We start from the raw sequence: 17,800 nt of genomic DNA, 5'->3' as shown, positions 1-17,800 counted from the left end.
TACTGCAATGAAGACTTAAACCCGCGTTGCTGTTGGCATCTCCATGTGGTCCCCTTACCTGACATAGTCCCCATTTCTTGATAGAACTGCTGGGTTATAAATGAAACTGCTATGAAAATGCCAGCTTCTTAGACAAGCCATCAGTGCATCTGTTATGCCAATGCCCTGTTTCTAGTCATATACTTAGCAATGCCACTAGTGCCCGCTTGTGGAGGAATACTCTTGCCTGCACTGCAAGGACTGTGCATTACTGGTGTGCTGGCAGGTTTTACCAAACAAACCTGACCTGTCTTGCAATAATTCAATGGCTCAGTTACAGTAAATCAAATGACAACCATCTTCACTCACCAGCTACCAGTGACTACTGCAATATTCCTCTGTATATTATTACAGATTTGCCCAAAAACTCGTAGTGGACTACACTTCCCCCGTCTGCAAAAAGACTCAGTTCCTTAGGCCTCATTTAAAATGAATCTACAACACATCTCACATGTACAGCATAAGTTTCAGTTATACGAGTGCCTAGAGCCCCAATCCACAAGGTTCAGTTACCATATTTAACTTGCAAAACCTTATTTGCTAGGTTTCCTCTTACACAACTAAGCTGCTCATTTGTACTCCACTTAACAGACCATTAGTTCCCTTGGAAAGCACAATGAATCATGCCATGGTACTTCTCCATCCTGCCAGTCATGTGGTCTTGGAAATTGTCCTTGCGGACAAGCATGGCACATTTCTCGATCTTATATCTTGTTAAACTGCAGGACATATATTTCTCATCAGCATTCGCACTACAATATTCCACATCCACTCACTTTCATGCTCTAGGGATCCAGTGCTTATCAATCCACTCACTTTCATGCTCTAGGGATCCAGTGCTTATCATGATGCTCAAGATAATTGTCACTCATCGTTGGCCTTCCCTAAATTCCTTAACATGCTGCATCAGTTGTTCTGCTGAAATCTGTCCTTGTGCAGCTTTTAATTTCCATGAGGTCTGGTTTTAACATATTGTTTAGGAAAGTTAGATTCTGCTTTGGGAGCACCCACTAGTGGTTCATCTGGTCAGTATAGTTGTGGCTGATTTGTGTTCAATTGGGTTTTCGCATGACCATGGCTGGTAGATGGAAAGTTGGCTCCATTATATCAAATGCTGTCTCATTAATGAACAATCTACTGCCCCCTCAGCTCCATCAGCCTTGCTTCCATGAGCCTTCCATCTTGTAGCAATTCACCACCACTACCATGTTATCATACACAGAATAAATCCTGTGTAAAACCACTTAATGGAAATAAGGTTTACATTGAATAATGTCTCTAGGACAATCCAGTCCTGTTCTACCCATGAATAGCTGCACCAAAAATGTGTTGGTGCAATTTTAGATCACCTGGGCTGGATGTATTGTAATCTTCTCCCTCTCGCTCTTCTATCATCATGACAATTTTGTTCCCATCTTCAGAGATCAACAACACACTGCCTGTCCTTGCTTCCACATACTTGAATAACTGTTCTCTGCTCTATTAAATTGTCTTGATGTGAAAGCCACAGGATGTTCCTCACCATTGATTTCCTGATTCAGGATGCACCCCAAACTATTGTCAGACGTGTCACAAAATAGTATAAACTTCTTCTGGAAAACGCAGAAAAATAAAAACTGGATTTGGCATTAAAACTTTTTCATCTTTCTGAATGCATCCTGACACTCCTCTATCCACATCAGTTTTGCACCTTTTTTCAACTGTTGTATGAGTAGTCACACTGTATCAGCGAACCCCCTCACAAATATCCTATAATAGAGAGTTCCAAAAATGTTTACAGCTCTATTTCAGAACCAGGAAATCCTGTACTGCTCATACCAGTCTCAGATCAGTTCTCATCCTAACTGTACTAATCATATGCCCTAAGGAACCTACTTCCTCCAACACAAAATTATATGTTGCTGTACTTAATGTCAGACGTGCTGCTCGCAATCTCATAAAAACCTCTCTCAAGCATTGTCTATACTCCTCTACATCTTTCAAGGGTACAGTTGTATCATTCAGGTAGATTAGACACCGGTGAGGCTGCAGTCCGCTCAATATGCCTTGGAACAATCGCTGAAACATAACAGCAGCATTCTTCAACCTGAATGACATCTTCCGATAGTGATAATGGCTTCAGGGTACTGAGAATGCTGTCTTCAGTTGATTCTTGGAACCACCTCCAACTGATGGTATACACTTCTTAAATCTTTGGTAGAAAAATACTGATACTGTCCCAGGTTGTTGGTGGTCTCCATGATGTGGGGTATGGGCTATTTTTTGGGCTATGCATATGTTGACTATCTTACTATTAAGGTAATGGTAATCATAACAGAATCTGTACTTCTTGGACCTATCCTTAGACTTCTTGGGCAGAAACTCAGTTCATACCCTCCTCCCCATGGACTGTTGCTCTCTTCTATTATCCCATCAGTCAAATGTTGGTTAATAAACTCCTCCATAATTGGTTGCAAATACTGAGGTATCTGTTACTATTTCCAGTACACAGGTGCCTCATTTCCCATCAGAATCCAGAGCTGTGTAATGCTCATCACTGGTAATAGACCCTGAGGGAAAGAAACTAATCTTCAGAGTACAACAACAACAACAACTACTACTACTACTACTACTTCATCCTCACCTTCTATACTTCCTTTAGATGCTCCATCTTTTTACAAAATTCAGCCTTAACAGCAGCCTGTGGGTGCCCACTATTTACATCCTCCATGCATCAATCATTTCTCCTTCAGATTCATGGGCACTACCTTCCCACCATCTGTCTTTTGTATGCATACAATAATCCTTTAAACAGAACATCTTGCTGAATTCAAAATATTGTTCCCTTCCAATGACTCAGTTATGCACAACATATTGACATGTAGGTTGGCTCCAGACTTACCCAAAGTGACTTTCTGCTACCACCTGGTACATCACGATGTGGATCAAGCCTTAATATATTTGTACACAGTTTAATTACATATACCAATAAGATATATGCACCTTGTGACAGCTCTAAGGGGGTGGTTTGATAAAAAAGCAAGGAAAAATGTTTGTTTCATAAATAGCTCATCTTACTTCTTGACATAGTCTCCTTTGTGGGCTGTACACTTGGTCCAGAGATCCTCCAGCTCTTTCATCCCAATAGAAGAACAGGTTCTGTCAAACACTGAAAAATACTCATTGACTGCAAGTATCACTTCCTTTTTTGATGAAAGTTTCTTCCCAGAAAGCAAAAGTTCCAAGTTAGGAAACAGGAAGAAGTCACTTGGGGTTAAGTCTGCTGAATAGGTTGGACAAGGGACCAATTCAAAACCCAGTTCATGCACTTTCACCATTGTTACAGTTGATGTGTGGGAAGGTGCATTATCCTGGTGAAATAACACTTTTTTATGTACGAACACTGGTGTTTTGTGCAACCATCACAAATTTCAAGTGATCCAACAATGAAGTGTTGGGCCCAGTCATGGTTCTGCCATTTTCAAATAATCTGTGATGATTATTTCTTGGGAATCCCATAAAATGAAGTGATCACCTTTCCAGGTGACAAAATAGTCTTTCTCTTCTCCGGTGCACTTTCATCAACCTTTAGCCATTGTTTCAATTGTTGTGGCCATTGTTTTGATTGTTGTTTTGATTTTAATGTGAAATGATGGATCAAAATTTCACCAACAGTCACAAATTGGTGCAGAAAGTCTTGCAGACTGTGATTAAACATCACCAGACATTGTGATGAAACATTGTGCTGGGTGTGGTTTTGGTTGACTGTGAGCAATCGTGGCACCCACGTCACACACAGCTTCTTCATAGCCAATCTCTGTGGATGTTGTTATGCACTCAGTTGAGATACCCACAGTCTCAGCAATCTTATGAATTTTTATTCAGCAGTGTATCATTACCATATTGTGGATTTTTCAATAGTTTCCTTTGTGGTGACCACAGTTGGGTGGCCAGAGCAAGCCTCATCTTTGGTGCTTGTCCAACCATGTTTAAATTCATTAATCCAAAAGTAAATAGTCTTCAGTGCTGGTGCAGAGTCCGCAAGAGCTCCATCCAGTTCTGTTTTTATTTGTGCAGCAGTCCAACCCTTCAAATGAAAATGTTTAATAACAACACGAAACTCAGTTTCCTTCATTTTCAATCGCAGTTGACAAACTGACCAATTCAGACAAGTCATAGCAATAAACTGTACACTGTACATTGTTGAAGTTCTTTATATGAGTGTTGGAATAATTAAGCTTACCAACCATGAAGATGCAACAAAAATGTACCATTCTTTCATTGAAATTTGCCAGACTTATAAACCCACACTCATACACTGGCAACAGTTTCCTCTAGCTGGAATGTTTAGCCATTAATTTCCACCACATGTTGCCAATGATTAGTTTTGGTTTCAGGTTGATGCAGAAAGTACATCCCCAGGATCATGCTGTAGCCCTCACATACATGAGCCACTACATCTACACACTGTTTAAATGGAACCACTTCCAGTTGAAAACTTATCTCCACTGACCCCAGTGGCATTAGATCTTTATGTCTCACTTCACACATCCTATAGCATTGTCGTTTCATAGCCTCTGACCCACTAGGTATCTACTGGCTGCTGACACATCCCCCCCCCCCCCCCCTCATGTGGCCAACAGAAACTTATACTCCTTGCTCCGTACAACTCTTACTGCTGCACATTCTGTCACTGCATATCTACTTGGTGCATCTAAGGCTAAAGGGAATGCCTATGCATTTAATGGCTGCTTATTTCCTCCATGTCCACCCCTTTTACCATTGCCAAAATTCTGTTGTTGAGACATATTACCTCTATCCCTCTGAGACTGGCTGCAGTGCCTCTGAACGTGCCCAATATGCCCACATCTGTAAATCCTTAAATTTGGGGAAAACATTGTATGCCTCTCATGTACACCTGGGAACATATTGATCTCATCATAGTCCATTGTAAACCTTAGAAGCCCTTGTCTCTGCATTTCTCAATGCTTCTGTACACCTTACCAATGTTTTTACCTTTCCCACTAAACTTAATTTTGCCATCCATAATAACTGATTATCTGACCAACGACCCACACTTGTTAATGTCATCAGATCCTTCACAAATGACACTACATCCTCAGATGAGCTTCCAGAAGAGAGAATGATTAGGCTAGCAGCAGCTGAATCTATCACGTGATCTGGTGCTTGGAGCAATGCTGTGTGTTCATCCTTAATTTCATTTTGGCCCCACAACTTCTGTGTTATCTGCCCCCACCAGTGCTAACCTGTCTGTCAACAAATACAGTGCCTTTGGCTCCAAAATGTGTCACATCTCTGACTCTGCCATTGCAACATCTTTCCCTCTCATTCACACACAATGTATACAGAAAATCATTCACAGACCAACAGATTACACTTTACACCTTATCATTAACCATCTAGACTCCCTGCATTGCCTCACAACAAGACCATGACAGTGGAATATAAAATGAGTTACGGATAGGCTCAGTACACAGCACAGCATGCCCAAGCAGATTGTGCCATGGACATTTGACAGGCTCTGACAACTGCTCCTTGTAGTTACCTATAGTTGAGACAGCTCAGCTGATTTGTCTGGCCTGAACAAAGTAAATCACAAGTTATGGAGATACTCCCTCCTAGATCCCATTCTTGTCATGCACTCAAAAAATAGCCAACAGTTCTCTCCCTCACCCCACTACGTTGATACTGCAGGCATAGTGAAGATGTAATGCTGCATGCATGACAAACCATCTGGTGTCCACTGAAAATGACACCAACATTTTCGACACCAAGTATACCCAACCCCAGGGGTGGAGGGATGGCTGCAATGTCAGGATGGCAGGTGGCAGAGGGTTGACATGGAGTAGCAGGCCAGTGGAGGCACGGAAAGATGCAGTTATCAAAATTAATATTTAATTTCTACTCAAATGTTAGTGCCATGTCGGTGTGGAGTAATGACAATACCCCCACTACAGGGAAAGAGGGCCGGGTGGCCAGCGAGATGTCAGCCAGTGTCCTGGCCATCTGGTTGCAATGCATGTGCACTCAGCTTTGCTGATGCATGTGCTCAGTGTGTAGCTTGTGACCCCACTGCACGAGTCACACCACAAACTTTTGTTATCAGTGGCGTATGAAGACATTCAGCAATCTGGCTATGGTAGCCAGCTCTGTAGTGCATGACTGGCAGACGATAGGTGCCGTACACGGGATATGACCTGCTGCCCCCTGGACAGGAGTCCAGCTGCTGCTGAAGGGAGCCAAGAAGTCTTGCTGCCCTGTGTAAGTTAGTCTGGAGGGAGGACTTAGTCCAGGAAGCTGGCACAGCAACAGAAACTCAAACTCATGACTTATGCTGGCGGCTCCCTGTGGTCCCCTCGCATTGCAGAGCCCCGACATCCTGGTAGAACTATTGGACTGTGAATAAAAAGACCTACAAAAATGAGAGCTATTTACACAAGCTAGCAGCACATCTGTTACACCATTGCATCATTTCCAGGCACGTACTTGGCAACATGACCAAAACCCGGTGATGGAGAAATGCCTATGCCTGCACTGCAAGAACTGCTTATTACTGTTGTGCTTGCAGGTTTCACTTAGTGAGCCTGGCTCATCTTGCAGTGATTCAACAGCTCAGTTGCTACCAGTGGGTGCTGCAGTACTACTCTACATATTCTTATAGATTTACCCAAAAAAATGGCAGTGGCACTACTTACCTATTGACGGCAGATAATCTTTAAATTTGCAGCATAATAGATAATAATGAAGATATAATAATATAATGTGAATGGTGTGTTGTCCATTACAAATAACATGTAAAAAATTGTATTGTAGTTACGGAAAGGCAAACTTAGCAGGAGTAACTACTTTCTTTCCATTTCAACATTTAAACATCGACAAGCATATCCATCTAAATGGACAAGTGCTCTGATGGGAAGAATAGATTTCATTTGAGTTGCCAATCTACTATTATGTAGTCTTATTTTTAAATGGTAGGAGGAAATGTACATTTTATCATTGATCAGTTCCATGGTTGCCAGTCCTGCAGTTAAATCAATTTACACTGAGATGTATAAGATGGATAACAATCCAGCTCATTTCCAAACAAGGCACATACAGCTTTGACAGATCTGGAGTGTATAAGACACATTAAATTAGGAAACTCCTCATCTTTTCTGATTCCTAAAATCACTGCAAGTCACCCAAAGTGAGTATCCACCAGAGAAGTCAGTCCAGTCCATCAAAAACATTGTGCCTCAACTACACTAACTACTAGGGAAGGAAATTATTTGCTGATGGGTTCATGGCTGTTCACAGTGACAAACTGATGGATGCAGAAGCCATGGAGGCATGTACAATATTTGTAGACGGAGATTTCTGAGGCTTTTATGTTCAGCATCTTGCTGTTAAGTTCTACTCCGCTCAGCTCCTACCTAAAATTTTTGAAAGGACCATTTACATTGGCTGGATGTAAAGGCAACATTATGCCTGCTCTGTGTTCTGTCCATGATGAGTGATCCAGTGCTAACGGGCAGCTGTGTTACCCATTGCCTTTGTAGCATCATTTGGATGGAATATGGAGGGATATGGGATCAGCACAATCTGCTCTCCGAGGTGTTGCTGGCTTCCCGGACCTTGGAGATGCTACTTCTCACTAAAGCAGCTCCTCAGTTGGCCTTATGAGTGTGGGTGCATCTCACTCGAGTCTCATATCTACATCTACTTTTACACTCTGCAAGCCACCTGAAGTGTGTGGCAGAGGGCACTTGAGCTACACTATCTGTTTCCCCTTTTCTTGTTCCCATTGCCGATTATGCGTGTGAACAATGATCCCCTGTAAACCTCTGTATTAATTCTAATTTCCTGGATTTACTGGCTGTGGGCATCTCATATGACATACATAGGAGTAATATGTTGCTCGACTCTTTCCAAAGTGTACTCTCTTGAAATTTCAATAATAAACATGTCTGTGATGCACAATGCCTTTCTTGTGGTGTCTGCTGCTGGGGCTTGTTGAGCGTCTCCACAGTGTTCTTGTATTAACTAAATGATCCAGTGACAAAATGCATCCTTTTTAATTGGATCTTGTCTATTAAACAGACCTGGTAAGGGTCCCAGATTGATGAGCAATACTTGAGAATCAGTCAGACAGGTGTTTTGTAAGTATCTTCCTTAGTTAATGAATTCAATTTCCATAAAAGTCTTCCTATGAGCCTGATTTCTTGGTATTTGTTTCATGTAGCTATTCCACTTTAGGCTGCTCCGAATGGTTACTCCTAGGTATTATGTGGCAGTTTCAGTTTCCAGCAGTTTGCCACCAATAGTGTAATTGTGCAGTAGAGAACTTATTTACCTATTTATGCACAATATGTTAGATTTATTTATGTTTTGGGTCAATTGTCAGTTCCTACACCATTCTTCAATCCTCTGCACCTCTTCCTGCAGTTCACCATAGTCTGCTGGTGTTGATACCTTCTTATAGACAACCACATCATGTGCAAAAGAGTTTCATGGAGCTTCTGAGCTCATTCACTACATCATTTATATGTGTCATAAACAGTAATAATCCTATTAAACTTCCTTGGGATACTTCCAAAATTACCTTTTACATCTGTTGACTTTGTTGAGTGCTGTCTACGAGGAATCCTGTATCCACTCAGAAATCTGGTACAGTACTTGGTAAGCTCATTTTTTTTTTTTTTTACTAACCTCTACATCTACAGCTGCATGACTAATGTGCAATTCGCACTTAAGTGCATGGTAGCTGGTTCAGTGAACCAGCTTCAAGCTATTTCTCTGCTGTTCGACTCTCAAACAGCATGCAGGAAAAACAGATGCTTAAATCTTTCAATGTGCACTCTGATTTAACTTACTTTATTGCAATGATCATTTCTTCCTATGTAGGTGGGTGCCAACAAAATATTTTCGCATTCAGAGAAGTTAGTGTGGTACTTTATCAAAAGCCTTCCTGAAGCCAACGAAAAGGGCATCAACCTGAGGGCGCACTATCTACAGTGCTGTGAATCTCAGGGATGAATAGAGTGAGCTGAGTTTTGTGAGATCTCTATTTTCTGAACCCATGTTGACTTTTATTGAAGAGATTTTCATTCTCCAATAATGTCATAATAAATGAGCAAAAACCAGGTTCCATAATTCTACAGTGGATTGACATCAGTGATAAAGCCACATAATTATGTGTATTTGTCCTCCAACTCTTCTTGAAAATGAGAATGACTTGCACATTTTCCAGTTCCTAGATGCCCATCACTGCTCCAGCAACCTGTGGTAAACTACTACTAGAAGGGGAGCAATTCCTTATGCATAATCTCTGTAGAGTCTTACAGTCATTTCATATGATCCAGAAGCCTTTGCAATATTAAACAATTATAGTTCCTTTTCTAATCTATGACAATTTATTTCAATGTGTGGCGTTTTGGTGTTCATGTGATGATTGAAAGGAGGGAGTGTATTATGATTTTCTGCAGTGAAACAATTTTGGAAAACCAAATTCAATATTTCTGCCTTCTATCTGCCATTTTCCATTTTGGTGTTACTATGAACACTGACTGAGTAGATGATTTTGGTCTACTTACTGTTTTATATAATACCAAAGTTTCTAAGGGTTTTCTTTCAGATCAGTTGGAAAAATTTTACTTTCAAATTTGTTGAACATTTCTCTTATTGTGCTCCTCATGCTCATTTTCATTCCTTACAGCTTTTGTTTGTCAGATAGATTTTTTGACCTCACTTAAACCTGTATAGAAGCTCTCCTTGCTTCTCTAGAAATGACCATTAAACCAAAGTGGGCCTTTCCCATTGTTTAAAATCTTGTACAGAAAATATTTTTCTGATGTATATTTAACAATGTTTTTGAATTTTATCCATTTATGCTCACTATCTTCATCCTCAAAACTGAGTATTTGATGTTGACTGCTGAGGTACTCTTCATATAATATCCTGTAGCTTTTGTTAAGCAAAAATATTTTCATACATTTCTTAGCATTCCTTGTAAAATCTTTAGTCATCAAATCTGTCACAGCCTAATGATCGCTGATGTCCTCTTCTACATTAACTGATTAGAGAAGTTCAGATTTGTTTGTTGCTAGGAAGTCTGTTACTGTAGCATGACGGGGGAACTAATTCACAGTATTCTGCAAGTTCTCTCTGAAGTGCTCTGCCACTACGACTACTGATGCTGGTGGCCTGTTACAATGTTTTCCCCATCTCTGATGCTTAACTTCACCCACATTATTTCACATTCAGAATCCCTAATAACCTTACAAGATATTAAAGAATTCTTTACTGCAGTAAATATGATGCCACCATTGGCTTCTACCCCATCCTTGAGAGATACACTCATCAGTCAGAAACTTATGACCACCTACCTAATAGCTACTCTGTCCACCTTTTGCATGGATAACAGTGGCTACATGTTGTGGCATGGTAACAGTGAGGCCTCGGTAGGTCACTGAGGGAGTTGTCACCACATCTGCACACACAAGTCACTTAATTCCTGTAAATATCAGGGAGTGGAGACCATGAGCTCTGATGCCACATTCTGTCATGTCCCATATGTGTTCAATTGGGTTAAGACAACAACTCCATCACCCTCCTGGCCTTATTGAAAAATGATCACCATGAAGGGATGTACGTGGTCTAAAACCTGTGCTCAATATTGCTTGGCTATTGTGGTGCCTTCCACGAGTTCCACTGGACCTATGGATGCCCATGTGAATGTTCCCCAGAACATACTGAAGCTGCCGCTACCTTGTTCCCATCCTGCAGTGCAGGTGTCAAAGAGCAGATTCGCGCCTTCCCTTCAGCATGATGAAGAAGGTATCAGGATTCATCAGACCATGCAATGCTCTGCCACTGCGCCAACATCCAGTGCTGATGGTCAAGTGCCCATTTCAATCATAGTCACTGATGTTGTGTTGTTAACATTGGCACATGCATGGGTCATCAGCTGCAAAGGCCCATCGTTAGAAGTGTTTGGTACAGTGTATATTCAGACACACTTGTATTTTGCTCAGCAGTAAATTCTGGTGTTAGTTCCACCACAGTTCATTGCCTGTTCTGTTTTGCCAGTCTGTCAGCCCAGACGACATCCACCATCTGTAATGAGGGGTGGCCGCCCAACCCCACAATGTCTCAACATGGTTTCACCTTGGCTTCACTACGCATTGAAGACACACCACAGCACTCTTCGAACACGTGGCAAGTTGTGCAGTTTCTGAAATGCTCATGTCAAGCCTCCAGGCCAACAAAATCTGTCGTTGGTCAAACTCGGACAGATCATGAGCCTTCCCCCTTACCTTCTTGCTCACTGATACTACATCACTGTGTGTGTGTCTGACTAGCAGTCATTCCTCACCAAGTGATGCTATCACCTGGATGGGTTTATGTCAATAGTAGGTCGGTGGACATAGTGTTCTGGCTGGTCAGTGTATATTCCAGTCTGTGTTTAGGATTTCATTGTTGATCGTTTCTGGTTTCAACCAACTTTGTGTTCCTCAAAGTATCGGGGCATTATTACTTTTAATAAGCAATACTAATTCTGGACCCTTGCCTTGGATGTTACTGCACTTAACGGGGTGGGAGTGGGTGGGGGAAGAGGGTAACAGTGCACGTTACACCTACTCTGGTACCGTGGTAGTTACCTTCTGTGTATAATGCATGCCTGACTGTTTGAAGGGCCCCTACAATCCTCCACCCAGTAACAGAGGTTGAGAAAGTCATGTCCAATATCATCCAGAATTGTCTAAGACTCTGGTTTAGACCTCCCACTCTGCTCCAAACCAGAGGACTGTGATTGACTCTGGATAAGATGCTACAAACAGTGAGCTAAGCTTCTGCCACATGGGTGATGCTAGCTGCCTTCACCAATTCAGCCAGCCACCAAAAGGAGCCAACAATGGTCTAAAAGCCCAAGCAGCAGACATAATTTGTGCTGACATGCGGCACAGTTTTCACCCACCAGCGAAAAAGTCCATGGCAGCCTGGGGGATTTAACCTGGATCATCCACATGGCGGTCAGGCATGGCAACCACTCAGCTACAGAAGTGGACCAGCAATTACCCATTTCCCATTTATTTTTGTCGTGATATTTTTGTGCACTTTACCTTTTTATGCACTACAATATTTTGTTTTTATTATTGATGTCATTATTTTACTTTTTCATTTTGTGTGTAATCTGTCAAAGGGCCACATAATTATTTGAGTGTGATTGCAGCTGCTAATAACCTTGCTCTATGCCCTGGTAACAACATAAACAACAACATTATCCAGGATGGAGCATAAAGACTGGTTAAAAATCAAAATTAGAAAGTCACGATAATATAAGTTAAAGAAAATCAGTATCTGATAAACAAGCTTTACAGCATGTCTGAAGGAAGAATAATGTTTTAAGAGAAAATTGTCACTCATTTTTGCCAAATATATCAATTAATGTTAAACATATGCATATAATTATGATAGCAGTTACAAAAAAGTGTTGTATGAAAATCAGACATGGGTAGTAGCAGAACTGTGGAATCAATCTGAAGCAATTGAAATGTGGAAAGTTAATAAAAATGGCTAGATAATGTACGGTAGGGGTTGAAATGATTAGGTGATGGACAAATCACCCAGAAACCCTTTTAGGATATAAACTGGTTAGCAGAAAATGCGAAGACCTACAGAAGTAGGCACTGAGTGGAAAGAAGTTTTAGGAACAGAGACCTTCCCCCCCCCTCCTGCCCTCCCCCCCCCCCCCCCCCCAAAAAAAAGGAGAGGTATCTGTTGTGAGGCCAGACAAATGTGTTGTTCCTGAAGAGGGACAGTAGCCTTTTCAGTAGCTGCAAGGGAACAGTCTGGATAACTGGCTGATCTGGCCTGGTATCATCACCCAAAACAGCTTTGCTGTGCTGGTACTACGAACGGCTGAAAGCAAGGGGAAACTACAGCCACAATTTTTGCTATGGGCATGAAGCCCTACTATATAGTTAAATGAAGATGGCATACACGTGGATAAAATATTCCAGAAGTGAAATACTCCCCCATTTGGATCTCTGGGTGGGACTAATCAGGAGGATGTTGGCATCAGGAGATTCAGAGATGAAATGGCTCACACAGGATAGAGTAGCATGGAGAGCTGCATCAAACCAGTCTTCAAGCTGAACACCACCACCACCACCACCACCACCATCACAACAATAACAGGAACAGGGACAGAGAACTACTGAAATATGTAGTGCTGCTAATTGTAGATGCGGGGTGTAATAAACATGCTAGGTAGAAAGAACAGAGGATAGCATTTAACTACTTAAAGACATGACTAAAACGTAAATTAGACCGTCTGCCAACATGCGTAAAATATTTTTACTGAAAATCATTAACTTTATGCCAGTTTTTCTTTCCTTTCCCTTTTTCATGACTACAGTTTGTTTAGTCCATGCAAAATTTATATTTAACAGCTGTGTGCCTTGGGTGTCTTGGATGCACCACGTATTGATTTTGATTCGGACTGTGTGCGTATGTTGGAAGAACTGTATGAGGACCATGGAGACACATTGGCATTGCAGTATGGTGGATCGCAACTAGTGCATCGCATCAAAACATATCGAAAGACAGCACCATGGACATCACAAGGCAATGATATAATGCAAACCTTGAGCCGTTATTACAGTAATACATTTTCTGGTGAGTGATATACCATTTTTATATATAAACAAAATCCTTAACATATTTATTCATCAATATACCTGGTCATTAGACAATAGGGCTTTTGTATTTCAATGCAACTACAGTAAAATAAAAGCCTTCATTTAAAGATATTATTGATTATGGCATGGTAAAGGTAACTAGAAAGAAGCATTTCAGATAAATTTACTTCAAAATCTCCGAGAATCATACTTTTGTGATAACAACATGTAAAAACAAATTAAAAATCAAAACAGACTGAACATTTGACCTTTCATTGGAAGCTAAGGACATAAGTGGGAGAATGAAAAATAGTGCAAAGATGATAAATGACACATTGAGACAAATAAACCAAGCAAGTGCAGTGCTATTCTCGTATTCAGGATGGCTTTTTTATGGGGATAGGTTACATGGTACTTTGGGTGAGGAACACGGCAAAGAGCTGTTACAAACATACACTGCAGTATGAAATACAGTAGTCAGGATCATGACAGTAAGTGTAACCGTATGACACTGTAACAGTCACTTAGTTAAAACCATTCATCAGTCAGTGAAAAAATAAGCCAGATGAACTATTACAGGAATCATCACCTTAGTTAGCGCGAGTAATGAGTGAATGTACAAATATCCTTTAGGAACATTATGAATGTAGGTTGTGGACAGTTGGGAATGTGGGTCTCACGGGAAGTGTGCAAGGGATAAGTCCCTGCAGTCAAGCTATCCTCTGTGCCCTCGGTGGCTCAGATGGATAGAGCACCTGCCATGTAAGCAGGAGATCCCGGGTTCAAGTCCCGGTCGGGGCACACATTTTCATCTGTCCACATTGAGGTATATCAACACCACTTGTTGGCAGCTGAGGGTTTCGATTAATTATCATTTATTTCTAGAGAAGCTGCATGCTCATCATTGGTATCAGTTCTTTCAGAGCAGTTACTATAATGTAGAGGTGGGTATTGGACCTAGATGACAGTGGCAGAAAATAATTGAAGGGGAAAAAAAGGAATTACAATCAAAAGGGAAAGAAAAATGAGGTATGATTGTTTGACAAAAAAGGAAAGGGACAATGACTTGAGAAATGAAATAGAATCGTTATAGTTATATCTGATGAGCCTTTACCAGTTGGCAGTGAGTGTAGTAGTTATTGTTTTTACAGTCCTGGTTCTCATTGCTGCCACTGAAAAGTAAATGCACAAACAAACAAAATTCATGGTTATTATCTGCTCATATCTCAGACAATTAAACAATGATACTGTTTTTATTTATTTATTTTTAACCCTGTAACACTTTGCTGTTTGATTGGATAATTTTTGCAAATAATTATCAGTACATAATATGCGTCAGGCCAATGTATCTGGCCCATGACCCATTTACTCTAATTTTGTAAGCTTTATATTTGTTATCTCATAAAACATTGAAAAAAATTGTAGGGAGGTAACTGACAAGGATTATCCATGCATTTAGGCATTGCGATGTGTGCTTCCTTAACACTCATTATTAAGAAAGTGCATAGTATAAGTAAATATCTTAATGTAATATCTTAAATTCACACACTAATATTCTTAGATCAGACCCTTTTGTAGGCCAACTCTCAAATTATCACATGGTAGTGTACAAATTTATATTTACTTTTTATTTTAGTTTTTTCCCAGATTTTGTGATACCACGTAATCCTGACACTGTGGTCAAGTAACAAGCCACTACAAAATTAACAGACTTCTGATGAAAAATAAGAACATATGAAAGCAAGAGGTACATTAATGTAAACAAATAAAGACAACAGAACAGTAAATACTCTAAAGCAAAGGGAGGAACACCTTGACAGACTGACAGTGTTGCAGTTTCTTTGTTTATAGTCATAGCTATTCACTTTCTTGAAGTGTGGTCTCCCACAAAGTGTTTATGGCTGTGAACTTGATCTAATTTTTTTTTTTGTAATTTTCAGTTATAGCAAACAAGTAATCAACACCCACATTTAGTATTTGGCCTTGATTTGAAATGAAATACTTCGAAATCAGTTAACTATTGGACCTATTTTGTCCTTAAGTGTTCGTCGCACATATTGATGTGATGCAACAACTGTCTGGCTTCCATCAAGACCAACCTTGTACTGACTGTAGGTAATAAAGTAAGGTGCTTCTTTCTTTTTTATATTGTTGGCATTATGGATGGACTTCAGAGAATTTGGTACTTTTCCATGCTGGAACACTGTGGTTCACAGAGCTTCTACCTCTGTTCCAAAAGTGGCTGAATTTTGGCACGACCTCCTGATAGACTCAGTGTCCACTCTGTGGTGTCCTACCACTCGTGTAATATCGGGTGCCTAGGATGCTGCTTTCTCAGATAGCTAAACAACAATTCAAGCAAATCTTATTAATGGAGTTTATTACAGTGAAGTAAACTGACAATACTTAACTGTGCCTTTTTACAAAGAGGTGTTGTAAGCAATTGGCAACATGCAAATAATCAGTGTCCTTTGATATATACAATTTCCATGCAACGAAAGAAGTAGTCCACAAGTCAATGCTATAGTGTTTATATCACAACTCGTCTTCTAGTGTGGCTCTTCTAGTGCAGCCGAGGCTAGCTGGAGCGGCGATTATATTCCCTTCGTATAGGTGCCGCTCCTGTCGTTGTGTTATCCTAGTCAGCGTTTATTGGCTGATGTTGCCACAGCCTTCTCTGCTGTTTCATTCAGGCCGATGTGCTGGCGCTTGATGTTACACCAGAACGCACTCATTGTCATTTTATGTCCTCATAATATAAGTAAAAATAGGAAAATATATGTCTTCTAAAAATAACTATCAATTCCTTTAGTTAAATAAAGGCTAACTTTACTAGTTGTTTGAGGACTCCACATCAATTATTGTTTGCTGGTAAGATGTCATGAGAGGTGTGCACAACCCACAATGTGAGAGGCACAGATCACTACAGAATGAAAGCTTTGTACCGAAAGAAAGTCTTTTTGGGGTTTATCTCACATACTTTTTAGGTAGTCTGAAAACTTACTGAGTATAGAACTTGCAGAATAGACCATACCTTTCCGTACAAAGATGAGGAAGTCTTATTGAAGTGTACATAGTTTCCTCTCTAGTCTTTGCAGAATTAATGTTGCCATCTCTTTTAAATTACGGTAACCAATAACCCTGTTAGTGGATATACGGGTAGGGGTCTAAATGGTAGAATTCCAAGGCACTTGAATAATGACCTCCTTAAAATCTGCAGACTGACATGTCAGATCATGCTGTCTAGCCTTTTCTGTGATGCCATTTGAGGTAACTGAGTGAAAATAGAGTAGTAAACAAATTTCTGCATATCAGTGTCACTGTTTAATGTACCTCTTTAGAGCTGCATATTCAATGAACTGTCCTCAGACTGGATGCTATCCTCAGACTAGATGTTTGTCATTATTCTGAAGTGAGTTGCGTTAAAGGGTAACTCCACATACTAAGTTATAAAGATTTTAGTTAGCTGATTTTCTTGACGTTGGCTTCATTGCCTTCTTTAGCGGCAAGGTAATGTCCAGAAGCTGGACTAGTACGTAGAAAATGAACTGATGAAAAATAGTGAATATTTGGTAAATTTCAAGTTTTCAAATGAAGCAAGGTATCTGAACTTTTAAATGTTTGTATACTGAAGCTCTCTATGCATTGTAGTGACACAGTTTGCACTAACAAGTCATACTGTATGACTGCTTCTTGCTTCCTCACAAAATGAATTTGCGATATCCACCTTTGCTGTTGATGCACTTTGTTCCTTGTGTCCCTAAGTCTTGTGTCTTGATGTACTGAAATAATACGCTGAAAATGATTCTATGTAGGATAGTGCCAAATGATGCAGATCATGCAATAGGTGAATTTTAATAGTAGTTCCACCCACTTTATTTGCACTGTACTTTGTTGATGGCCAGTTCCAGTGTTACAGATCACACTTTAAACAGGTAAAGGGACATACATCTGTTCCTTTGTAAAACATATCCTTAGGAGAACTAATTCAACCATTAATCAGAGTCACAGTATTTGTTGAACTTCACAGTCGCATAATATACATTAAGAGAAATATGCAGTTAACAGTGCACATGAAATAACTTGCTGTACTGTCACCA

At 40.3% G+C, this 17,800-nt stretch overlaps 1 protein-coding gene and 1 non-coding gene across 4 annotated transcripts in view; both read left to right on the top strand.

Annotated features, from left to right (window-relative positions):
- The window catches only part of LOC124619699 (polyphosphoinositide phosphatase), a 183,931-nt gene that overhangs the window by 115,954 nt on the left and 50,177 nt on the right, over positions 1 to 17,800 (top strand). For all 3 annotated transcript variants that reach the window (XM_047146254.1, XM_047146256.1, XM_047146255.1), the window contains one exon: positions 13,473 to 13,698. In XM_047146254.1, the coding sequence (XP_047002210.1) occupies positions 13,473 to 13,698 (226 nt within the window). The remainder of the gene's footprint in view (positions 1 to 13,472; positions 13,699 to 17,800) is intronic.
- Trnat-ugu lies at positions 14,427 to 14,501 on the top strand. Its single transcript has one exon. It is a non-coding gene; the product is annotated as a tRNA-Thr (tRNA).

This window comes from Schistocerca americana, chromosome 6 (genome assembly GCF_021461395.2).
Source record: "Schistocerca americana isolate TAMUIC-IGC-003095 chromosome 6, iqSchAmer2.1, whole genome shotgun sequence".
NCBI classification, from domain to species: Eukaryota; Metazoa; Arthropoda; class Insecta; order Orthoptera; family Acrididae; genus Schistocerca; species Schistocerca americana.
The sequence above is the reverse complement of the archived record's forward strand: the minus strand, read 5'-3'. Positions and strand labels throughout refer to the sequence as shown.